The sequence below is a fragment of the Elaeis guineensis genome, chromosome 6, assembly GCF_000442705.2.
Source record: "Elaeis guineensis isolate ETL-2024a chromosome 6, EG11, whole genome shotgun sequence".
NCBI classification, from domain to species: domain Eukaryota; kingdom Viridiplantae; phylum Streptophyta; class Magnoliopsida; order Arecales; family Arecaceae; genus Elaeis; species Elaeis guineensis.
The window spans coordinates 24,014,194-24,026,308 of NC_025998.2; the positions used below are offsets into that span (position 1 = coordinate 24,014,194).

The 12,115-nt window shown below is 39.0% G+C and overlaps 1 protein-coding gene across 6 annotated transcripts; it reads left to right on the top strand.

Moving 5' to 3' along the window:
* Window positions 1-302: 302 nt before the first annotated feature.
* LOC140858540 (receptor-like serine/threonine-protein kinase SD1-8) lies at window positions 303-8,866 on the top strand. 6 transcript variants are annotated; one of them, XM_073259367.1, is made up of 8 exons: window positions 303-959; window positions 4,524-5,654; window positions 6,638-6,772; window positions 6,871-7,079; window positions 7,297-7,507; window positions 7,772-8,012; window positions 8,126-8,276; window positions 8,367-8,865. In XM_073259367.1, the coding sequence occupies exons 2-8, from the start codon at window positions 4,865-4,867 to the stop codon at window positions 8,655-8,657; spliced, it is 2,028 nt and encodes a 675-aa protein (XP_073115468.1). In that variant the 5' UTR covers window positions 303-959; window positions 4,524-4,864; the 3' UTR covers window positions 8,658-8,865. The 6 variants fall into 6 exon arrangements, with proteins under 6 accessions (XP_073115468.1, XP_073115467.1, XP_073115464.1 ...); XM_073259366.1 differs by lacking the exon at window positions 303-959 and having other exon boundaries at window positions 967-5,051; window positions 5,214-5,654; window positions 8,367-8,866; XM_073259363.1 differs by lacking the exon at window positions 303-959 and adding an exon at window positions 967-2,433 and having other exon boundaries at window positions 2,571-5,654.
* The last annotated feature ends 3,249 nt before the right edge of the window (window positions 8,867-12,115 follow it).

The following is a 12,115-nucleotide window of genomic DNA, read 5'->3' on the forward strand; positions in this document are numbered from 1 at the left end:
GTAATAATGTATAAAAAAATATAGAGTAAGTATCAGTGTAATTAGACATGCAAAGGGTATTTATAATTTCATATAAAATGTAGAAAATTTGTTTTTAGTGAAATTTTTCTTTATGCGTACATCAAACTAACTTGCTCCAAATCTACAAGGACCACATAAAAGACCAAAAATAAATTATAAATCTATGGTTTGCTGTGGCATGACTCGATGTCGTATCGAAGAAACTAATATGAGAGATCATGTTTAGAATATGAGGTAAATCTAGCTCTTGCACTTAAAATTCCGTAGGAGAATATAATATTGTGCAAACCTTGCTAGTGGTGTTGGCGTAGAAACGTTGTACAAAGCTGGCAGGATGGCCATGGCCGTCCGATATCCTCTATTCCCCCTTTGAAGGGGAAAACTGCTTCAGGGTAGTGTTTCACGATCTCAACAATCATTCCTAAAAATAGTTTGCCTATCAGGTCTCAGTTAATTAAACTTAATAATAAAACTTTATCCTTCATCGAACTCTTAATCTTTCTTCCTTTCTCGCTCGCCCTTCGTCCTCGGCGTTCTCACCATCCCAACGAGCATCGGTGCAACACTCTCCAAGCGCCGCGTTCGAAGCCACCGAAGAAGAAGGAAGAGGGGGAAGAAAAGGGAGCTTTTTTTATAGCTCGAAAGAAGGAATAAAAAGGGCAGAGAGAGATGAACGAAGAAAGGAAGAAAGAAAACCCTCGTAGAGGAGGAGGGTGGAAGGAGGGGAGGGCTTCGATGAGCGTAGAACCCCGTGCAAGTTCGGGCTTTGATTTTCTAAGAGGAAGAGGAGGGGGGGGAGATGGAAGCTAAAGGAAGGTGATGAGAAGTAAAAGAATAGGGGAAGGAAGGAGGATAGAAAGAACATAGGAAGGGGAAGTTTTTCTTCGATGCCCTTTTCCCTTTTTTGAATGATGGAAGATTGCTGTTATTTGAATAAGGTAATTCTTCTTTTTTCTTTTTTTTCCTTTTTGGATTTCTTGGTTATACAAGATTAACCTGGTTTTTAGCCTGTGTTTTACAAAATCTCGTTTTGATCAGAACGGTGGCATCTTTTGGGGATTTTTTTGTTTGATTCCGTGAAAAGATGTTTTGTTGGTGAGGTTTTTATCTATCTGGTGCTTAATACAGTTGTTTACGTTTATTGGGCTAAAGCTTTGTGTTTTGATCAGGGTGTTAACAATGAGATTTTTCTTCTTTTCCTTTTAGTTTTATTCGTTTCCTTTAATCTGAGAGAGATTTGGATAAGCCGATTTTTTATTCTAAGACTTAATTCTTTTTATAGCTCTGTTCTTCCATGGTTTTGTTTCCATAAAATATCACCTTGTCTAAATTAATGCATTACCTTGAATCATCCTTTGTCTCTATTAGCCTATCAGCTCATGATTTCTTTCTAATTTCTGGTGCACAACTATCCTTTTAGGAAATTCATTTAGTTACTTCCCTTGAATTTTTTTGCATTCACCCAAGGACTAGGGCACTGAGAGAGAGGGGGGAAAAAAAAAACACAAAGGTGGTATCACATCTTTCTAAACTAGTTGCATAGCTTATGTTGGGGGTGACCCATCGCCCATGCCGAAGACACGCGCTAGGGGAATCACCACGACGAAGAATGCATAGCTGTCACCACAGCACCGGTCGGACGTAGATGAGTACAATCCCAGTGATAGATATGTTATCCTAGAACTGCGAAGAAGCTACGCTGAAGGGAGTCATTCAGTACATAATGAAGTAGCGGAAGATCTTACTTCGGACCCATCGATCCTCACTCTCACGCCGATCCTTTCAGATGAAGCTCCCATAATGGTTGGTGGAAAGAGCCGATCCTATCTTCAGCCACCAGCCCTTGTTTGACCGCCGACCCTAGCTTCAACCGATGAACTTGGCTTTGGTTGTCCGTTGTAACTCCGCCGATGGATCCCTGGCCACTGACACCAGGGTGATAGTCGGACATCAGACACCGATCTAAGGAAGGTGCCGAGCCTAATATCATCTTCGATCGAAGGAACCCCCACCAAACCCTGTTTCTAACCACAAGCGGCATTCCCTTCAGCACTTGCTGGCTACCACAATTGGAAGAGTCAACATCTCATGCCATCACATCAAGTCATATCACCTCACGTGGGGCAATACCACACCAACGGCTGGCTGCGCATCAAATAAGGCCTTGTCAAATCAAGCCACCTCAGAGAGTTGCCGACTGCACATTAGATAAGATGACGTCCGCCACCAAAGTCTAAACCGAGAGAAATTATTATCTGCACCACGTCTGGATAAATCACTCAAATTCCATGGTGAATAACACGCCACAGCAACCCTTGTATTTCACGAATCCAAACGAGTGGTTGGATGGAGAAGCCGGAATAGTCTCCTATCATTTTTCCTCTTATGACTCCCACCACCTTATAAATAGAGGTAAAAAAGGGATCCTCCAGATAAGCATATCCGCACCCTGGAATCCTGTCGTTCTCCTTCTCGTCTGTTGCATTTTTCTGACTTGGCTATCGGAGGGTCCTCATCGGAGCCAGCTCCAACCGGGACTTGTTTTGCAGGTTTCGCCGCTCTGACCATTTCTGGCCGTCTTCAGCCACTCTGATCGGGGTTAGGAATCTCCCACAGCATCTTACATGGCTGGTTTTCTGCCAACCCTTCTTATGTAGGATAGCCTCATCATGAAGCCTTCCAAGAAATATCCTCTAGTATTGTGCATGGCTGTGTTGGTCTTGGTAATGATCAGCGGCGTTTATATATGCACACTGTTTAAAACAAAAGGGGATCCCCACAACATCCCATGTAATTAAGGCCAGATTTAAAGAACCACAACCCTGTCCTCATCCTGGCATTCCACAATCCAAGGTTCCTTATGTGCACTATCCAGAACCCACTACTTATAGTAGGTAACGATGGTTTCTCTTAGCCATTTTTTTACTTTAGTGGTTGGTAGACAGATCTAAAGGATTTTGCATTCCAGAATGATGAAGGCGTGTGATTTGCTCAAAATAGGGTTGGGGTGAATATTGAGAAAATCAGATACATTTATATCATGGTTGCATTCATATTACAATACTTTGTGCATTTTACAAGTGAATCCCCTGTTTTGCCATTTCCCTTGGAGAGGTATTGAACTAGAGATGCATCAGCATCTTGGTGCAACAGAAATTTTCCAGCAAACTTGCAACCTGCTGTTTTGATGGTGTTAGCAGCCATCCATTGGAGCTGTTGGACTGTGTGAAAGGCCAGAATCTTCCTCAAAAAATCTTGTTCCTTGGGTTCGGTGGCTTGGAAAGGGATTAATCTTTTTCGTGACCGGTCAATTCTCTGCAGTGAAAAGGTTCTCCTGGCCTTTGCCAAACTAGCTGGAAAGATTCTCAGCATTCCTTTCTATGATCTGGTGGATCCTTGAATTATTTATCCTGATGCTTTTCTTCTCTTGGCTATGACAAAGTCACTTCTTTCACTGCTAATTTCGATAGATCATCTAGGCTGCTGTTCATTTGAAGAGAGAGAGAGACTGTGATTCTGTTTTGCTCCATTAGCACAGACAACTGCTTTTTCAATTGCTGCCCTTCTATTAGGCTGTGATGATCAGGGGGCTTCTTAGTTTTCATCACTTTTGGATTTTTATTTTGTTTCCCTCGATCATCTCTCGGCTTGAGACTATGATGGAGGTTTTTGCAGCATTGTGATCATCTATGGGATCCCTTTCTTTCTGCATTCTGATGCACTAAGATGCTTTTCTTCTGAGTCTCCTTCTGCCTACAACCATGAAGGACTGCTTTTTCCTTGGAATCTCTTAGAAGCAGCCGTTTCCATTTCCTTTAAGCTTGTATATTCCTCTATTATCTTCTTTTCTTATATGGTGTAACTTATGCTGACTGTACATTCTTCTCCTACTGTATTTCTGAATAAAATTGATGACTAATAAGGACTACACCCATTAGTCTCCATCACTCCACACCCCCCCCCCCCCCCCCCCCCCCCCCCCCCCCCACAAAAAATAAAAATAAAAATAAAGAAGTGTCTTTCTTGAGGTCAAGAAACATAAATTGCTTGCTGCAATTCTTCTGCATCACCAATCACCATCCAGACAAAGTATTTACTCCACCTAAAAAATTCAACATCAGATCAAGAAGTTCGCTGAATTCTAAAATTTAAATTAAAAAAAAAAAGATTCAAGAAAGGAAGGAAGAAAGCTACAAGATACGACAGGTAGTAATTTCTAGAATTTTCAACCCATCAGTGTCTTTAGACCGCAGCAGGAAGAAAGCAGCACTTCCAGATGCCCACTGGAAGTCAAGTCCAAATTGGCCTGCAGAAAGTGGTTTTGGTAAATATAAAACCATGCCACTAGGAATACCAAATCCACTAAGACAAGCAAGTGAAAGCCATGAAGCCTTGGCCACTTTCTCTTGTTTTGCTCTGTAGCCTCTTGTCTCCCTCCATTGCAGGAGACACCATCACTCCAAACACACCACTCAGCGATGGCAAAACTTTGGTTTCAGCAGGTGGGAACTTTGAATTAGGCTTCTTCAGCCCGGGCAATTTGAAGAATAGATACTTGGGCATTTGGTACAAGAATATCTCAACTCAGACAGTTGTTTGGGTTGCCAATAGAGAAGCTCCACTTACTGACAATACTGGAAGTCTGAACATCAGCAGTGATGGAAATCTCATCCTCTCCAATCAGGCAGCCAAGGTTTTCTGGTCGACGAGCTCATCATTATCAAGCAGTCCAGTGGCACAGCTCTTAGATACAGGGAATTTTGTTCTGAAAGAAGGTAACAATGATTCATGTAGCTTGTTGTGGCAGAGTTTCGACCACCCATGTGATACGTTGCTTCCAGGAATGAAACTTGGATTGAATTTTACCACTGGCCTTGACCTATATCTTACCACATGGAAGAGCACCGATGACCCTTCACCAGGGGACTACTCATTCAAGCTCGATCCTCATGGATCACCAGAATTCTTCATATGGAAGCAATCAACAAAAGAGTATCGAAGTGGCCCTTGGGATGGGATTCAATTCGATGGTGAGCCTGAGATGAATTCTGACAACTACTTCACCTTTGAATTTTTCATTAATCCACATGCAATATATTACACGTATAAAGTTGTAGACAGCTCGATCATTTCAAGGTTTATGCTGAACCAATCAATGATTCAACGATATGTTTGGTTTAATTCCATGGTAGGATGGAGCCTTTATTGGTCAATACCAAAAGACCAATGCGATTATTATGCTGAGTGTGGTCCTTATGGCATTTGTAACTCGAACGACTCGCCAATCTGCAACTGTCTTTATGGATTCAGTCCCAAGTCACCACAAGACTGGAATCTCAGAGATGGACATGATGGGTGTGTGCGGAAGACAAGCTTGGATTGCCAAGGAGATGGGTTTGTAAGATTGACTCATGTCAAGTTGCCAGACACCTCAAACTCCACCGTGAACGAGAGCATGAGCCTTGAGCAGTGTCGAGAAAGCTGCTTGAATAATTGTTCATGTGTGGCTTATGCACCTGCTAATATCAGTGGAGGAGGTGCTTGTATTATTTGGAAAAGTGATCTGATAGATATTAAGCAATTTGTTGATGGTGGGCAGGATCTCTACGTTCGCCTTGCAGCATCTGAACTGAGTAAGTCCTTAGATGTTCTTGGACTTGCTTTAGCTTGTTACTAAATACATGTTGAATAATCTATCAAAAATAAATACATGTTGAATCTTGCCTCAGGATACATGTCAATTAGAGTCTGTAGCTGAAGATGTTAACTCTAGGTTATATGGATTTTGTTGTCTCAATAATAAGGTTTTATGATGGTTGTGTGCAATTTAAACATGGTTATTCCTTTTTGGTTCTACTATCTCTTTCCTAGACAATAAATGTGGTTATTCTGTTTGATTTAGATATTAGAGTCTTGTAGAGGAAGCTTGAAATTGGACACTAATGTCTAATCAATTAGATATCTTTTTCCATGCTTTATTCTCTTGTCCATGAATGAATTTGTTAATTCGTCTTCAGAACTAAATGTATACTCTTTAATTGTCCTGTATGAGAACTCCAGACTGATAAGAAAGAAAAAGAAAAGATAACTTCAGACTTCATGTTTAGAAAAGTTGGCCATGGCCGTAGAACTTTGACCTCATCTCTGGGTGGACCATTTTGTCTTTAGCTTATGTCTCTATTTTCTTGATGCAGACTGGTTGATATGGAAAGGGAAGATTTCAATGAGATATTACAAAGCGGTAGAGCAGAGATAATTGACTGCCACACATAAACTAAAAGATGATCTCCTTTCCAATTCCAATTGACAACTAAAAGGCCTTCCTAAATATTTTCAATTTGAGAGAAATCCTACATAAAACTTCTCTACCCACAAATGATGATTGCATCCTAATTTGAATTCATTAATTGTTCCCACATCTGAAGGCAGTTGAATTTTGGTCTTTCCTAAGATGATAAAACTATAGTATCAAGCCTTTATTTCTTAAGCTGTATCTATTTATTATACACCAATCATCTAGTTAAATACTATAACAAAATTGTAAGTTTGACATTCCACCATTGTAAAGATTAAACTGAGTCAAAAATTGTCTCATGATTCCATTAAAGTAATGCAGGCACAGGCTCAACTGGAGACGACCCAAACAAGAAGAAACAAGAGATAGTTATTTTCGTCATATGTATAGCATCTGGGCTGCTGTTATTGGTGTCAAGTGGTTGTTACATCTGGCATAAGAAGTTCAAAAGTCATAGTGAGTTTATTACAGTTTTTTCTCAGAAAATAATGGAACATGGAGTTGCTATTTCCTAAATCCATTACTCATCACTTCAATGAATTCTTCTAAACCAGGTATTAAGTTTAGTGGGCGAAGGCAGTTGTCATTTGATTTGTCTCTTAACGCATTAGGTCCTACTCAAGACGTCTACCCACAAGATGAACGTAATGGAGGGAAAGAACTGGAACTCCCCCTATTTGAACTAAGCACCATAGTGATTGCCACAGACAACTTCTCTATCGCCAATAAGCTTGGTGAGGGTGGCTTTGGCACTGTTTACAAGGTAATGTAGGCATCTCATTGAAATATTTGTTTGATTTGGTTATCATATATGGTGAAAATTCCTGATGACTGCATTTAATCTATTTCTATATGAGGCTAAGTTTGTACCCACAGTGAATATCACTGTTTTCATCATATTTTTTCTTTTATTTGTCTGCTTAAAGAAGTTGACATGCTCTTGGATGATGACTCCATGAATGCTGGTGGTGATGGACCAGGGTGAACTTGAAGATGGGCAGGGCATAGCTGTGAAGAGGTCGTCAAGGTATTCACTCCAAGGCGTAGATGAGTTCAAGAATGAGGTTATGTTGATCGCCAAACTTCAGCACATAAATCTTGTTAGACTGCTTGGTTGCTGCATGCAAGGAGAAGACAGGATGTTAATCTACGAATACATGCATAATAGAAGTCTGGACACCATTATCTTCGGTTCGTCATTATTACCTATTTTGAACTTCGATTAGATTTAAGGATTTATATAAGCATTAACAATGTTGATATACTATTATAAATTACAAAACATATAGTCTACAGCTTTCCTACTTTGGTGATTTAAATTTAGATATTCATGGAAGCTAGATTATAGAATTGTGATCAAAAATAATTTCATTCATCTAATGAAATTTTGCTACTCGAGAGGCAAAATTTAATGCTTTTTCAAAATTTTAATGGTTCAGTTGCTTGATTATTCAGCAGACAAAACTAAATGCGCACTCCTGACTTGGCAAAAACGCTTCAATATCATTTTGGGGATCGCCCGTGGACTTCTTTATCTTCATCAGGATTCTAGGTTAAGAATCATCCACAGGGACCTCAAAGCTAGCAACATTCTTCTAGATAAAGACATGAACCCCAAAATCTCAGACTTCGGCATAGCAAGAATATTTGGAGGAGATCAGATTGATGCATATACCAAGAGAGTTGTTGGAACATAGTAAGCATCAATTTTCATAAATATTTTTGTTGTGTATATTTGGACTCTGAAAACTTTTCATCCTAAACTTTCTTTAAAAAGTTCCTTCTAATAATTGCGGTGATGTCATGCAGTGGGTATATGTCTCCAGAATATGCCATGGATGGTGTGTTCTCAGTGAAGTCAGATGTCTTTAGTTTCGGTGTCTTGGTCCTTGAAATCATAAGTGGCAAGAAGAACAGAGGAATTTATGCTACCGAGCCCAACCTAAGCCTCCTTAGTCATGTAAGAAAAATGATAGGATTCATGTTTTTATCAAAGTCTCTTCCATCTACTTGTTAGTGTCTTCTCAAATATTGATTGAAACACTTTCAGGCATGGAAACTATGGAAGGAAGGCAACAGCTTGGAACTGCTAGATAAGTCAATGGGTTGCTCTTATTCCATTAATGACGTACTCAGGTGCATACAGGTGGGCCTACTATGTGTTCAGGATAGAGCGGAGGACAGACCACATATGTCAACTGTAATTTTGATGTTGGGTAGTGCAAGCACAATGCTACCATCACCAAACCAGCCTGGTTATTGTAGTGAGAGAAGTGCAATAGATGCCGCTTCAAGTTGCACTGTTAATGAAATCACGATGACAATGTTAGCAGGTCGTTAGAGGATTGGCCTATCGTTAGCTGAAGGTCAATGCCGGTGTGGAACTAGGTAGCTTTTGGCTAAGAAAGATTGCCCCCAGTCTCTCACTCACTTATGTGACAGTTCAGAAGACATGTCTCTTCCTCTATATGTCCGCTGCAAAAAATTTTGCTATTGAAAGGATGATTGAATGTATTACATTAAGATCATGTTGGTTGGAGAAAGTTGAATTCTGAAATGGAAATAAAAATGAATAATTTTTAATCTAACTATTTGTTTGGAGAGAGTCATATTTTTGGAGAAATAAAGGGGTATTTTGTTAGAGGGAGTGGGGTCTGGAATCGGAATGGTGACTTTCATTCCAACCGTTTGGTTGGGAGGAGTCTCATTCCGATTTCAGGATGGAATAGAAATGGATCAATCTATATACAACTCAATCCTTACTCTCCTTTATGGATTCAATTTTTCATTTCAATTTCGATTTTGATTTCGGTCACGAATTAAATACTTAGGGAGATTTGATCATTTCGATTTCGATTTCAAATTATTCTGATTTTCATTTCTATTTTGATTCCGGATACGAACCAAATGCTCCTTAAGATTTATCCAAATCTCTCAAAATCCATTCCTTTATCTTTTATAGAATTCAATTTCTATTCTAACTCCGATTGCAAAGAAAATACATTAGAGAACATGCTGTTCCGATTTTGGACACAAAAATATATCTTAAAGGGGTGTTTGGTTTGTAACAAAAATCAAAATGGGAATGAAAATCGGAATGACTTAGAATCGAAATTGGAATGGTCAAATTCCTCAAAATATTTGGTTTATGATCAAAATCGAAATTGAAATGAAAAATTGAATCCATAGCAAAGAGTAGGGATTGAGTTCTATATAAATTGATCTATTTTTATTCCATTTCAAAATTGAAATGAAACTTTTTCTAACCAAATAGTTGGAATTGAAGTCATCTATTCTGATTTTAATTTTAGATCTTCATTTTTTTTTAATCAAATATTTTTTAAAATAGAGATAAAGGATGCAAGTTTCTGCTGATCTTAGATAAGCATGTACCTCACCCTGGTGCGTTTGGTTCTCTCCGTAATTATCCTTCTTTGCCTCTCTCTCCTGATGAGGCGGCAAAAGCCTCCGTCACACACCCACCCCCGTCACGCACACAATATATATGTATATATAAAGGTTTTTTCCACTATTTTCCTCAAAAAGACTGTATCATCTTTTCAAAACTATTAGATTGATTATATGATATAAAATATTTGATCGGATGGTGATTTTCATTACAATATTAGAGGATCCAGCAATCTCGATATGCCATGTGCTTTCTTCTATTATGTTTATTTGGTCTAAAAATTCTATTTTGTTTATAAAATCCTAGAGCTGAATGGTGGAGTTATGGAACATTTGCAAGCAGCCGTTTGTCGACAATGCTAAATCTTTTCGAACTGCAAAAATCCAGTAGAAATGGTTAGTTTTCCACACCAGTTGTTATCTCTGATTCTCTGGTTCTACTTTCTCAAAAGGAATTTAAATTTTTTTTCGAAAAAAATGAAAAAAAAAAAATCTTAACTCGAAAGGTAGCAATAAATGCCCGCACACGTTTCGTGAGCTTACTGATTATGACCCAGTTCTTTCGATGGAAAGCAATGGCGTGGAAGTTATTTCAAAGGAATTACAATTATTGAAAAGGGCTGCCAATGAAAAGTACTAAAATATTCTTATCAAAAAAAAAAAAAAAATAGTAAAATAAGATTTTGCTTAAAAACTACTTAAGTAAGATCCTTCATAATTTTGCTTCCTGCTCCATGAAAAAAAAAATATATTTTTGCCGGCTGTTATTAGGAATTATATGAGCTTAATTAGGTGAAGCTATTAATTAATTATAAATTACTCCACCTTTTTGTCTTTGTCCATAAATTTTATATGCATCATAATCTTATGAAGGAAAGAAGGAATTCTCTCGACTCAACTCATTCAATTTGAATATATCAAAAAAATTAAAAAAATAAAAATACTAAAAAAATAAAATTTAAATTATTTTTTTTTCATTGATGATTCTTAAGATTGGAAATAAACTGGTTGGATTGGGCCGCACATCTATCCGAGTCCAACTAAATTTTTTTTTTAAATTTTTAATTAAATTTAAATTTAAAAATGTTTGAAAAACACAAATCTAAGTACAACCCAAGCCAGCACAAACCCAACTGCCAATTAGGTTCTCATTGCGCCGACTATCTTCTATCTCTTGAAATGTTTTAAAAAAAGAAAAAAAAAACCTTTGAGGCCCTGATCCTAACCCATCTGCCATCTCCCTCCCGAGGGCTATGATCATCCCATTCCCTAGCCTCCGCCCCCTCTCTGATCGACGACTTCGCCCGGGCCTACAGAGTCTCCAACAGTGACGATGACCGTGATTGGCAGTGAAGAAGCCCAGGAGTAACATCATGAACTTGATCTGGCGGTGAGGAGATCGGGAAATAGATCCCAAGCTCTAATGAGGTCAAGTTTGTTCACAGATGTTCGCCTCTTTGTCAGCTTGGGCAGCATCCCTTCTCACGTGATGTGAGTGACTGGAGGACGACAAGGCTGAAGTAGTCGTGCTCACAAGACAATGAAGTCAGAAAAGTCATCAATTGTATATCGTAGCAGACCACCGGCGAGACGCGGGCCTTCTTCCGGTGGACTAGGTGGGGAGAGGGGTGATCCCGATCTTTTGTCCGATGATGGCTTGGAACTTCTTGAAGATGAGGGAAGGACGGACGATGGCGGTACTGATCAGCCACTCCCGTCGAAGAAGATCGCGGATCAAACTGTAGCAGCAATGGCACCGTCATCTCAGGCCCTTGAGTCCTCTCCCAAACAATTCGACAAGTGAAGCAGAGCGGAGGGGCCAAGGAGATTAAGCAATTCGATTAGGGCTTCACCGCGATTCATGTTGGTTCAACTTGGACCAATCCCAGACTCCCAGCCAGATGAGAAACCAATTTAGGAAGTCAACGGGCCGGGTTGGGTCTGGGTCATAATCGGGCTTTTATTTGTGCTGCAAATGGGCTCAAGCTTGGGCCAAACTAATGGTACACGTGAGCCTAGCCCGAAAATCAAACGGACTCTATATCTTAGTCCAAATTCATTCCAAAGTTATGCGGGCCTAGCCTGAGGTCCGATTCGAAGTCATGCCAACCCGAGCTCAATTCCAATCTCAATGATCAGAAAATAAAGATATATATCCTCTATTTATTAATAGTGTGGTGCGTCCTTAAGCAAGTTAGATCGTATTCTTTTCCTAATTTGAATAGAACTTATTTTTCTAAAATAGACAAGGCTAATAAAAATAAATTTCTATATCAACTTTATCTTCTATTACTCTACTAGATTTTTTTTAATTTAAGATATATGTCCAGCCAAAATCTTTTCTATAAAGAAGACTTTTGGTTTGACTAATCCATTAAAGATTCAAATGAT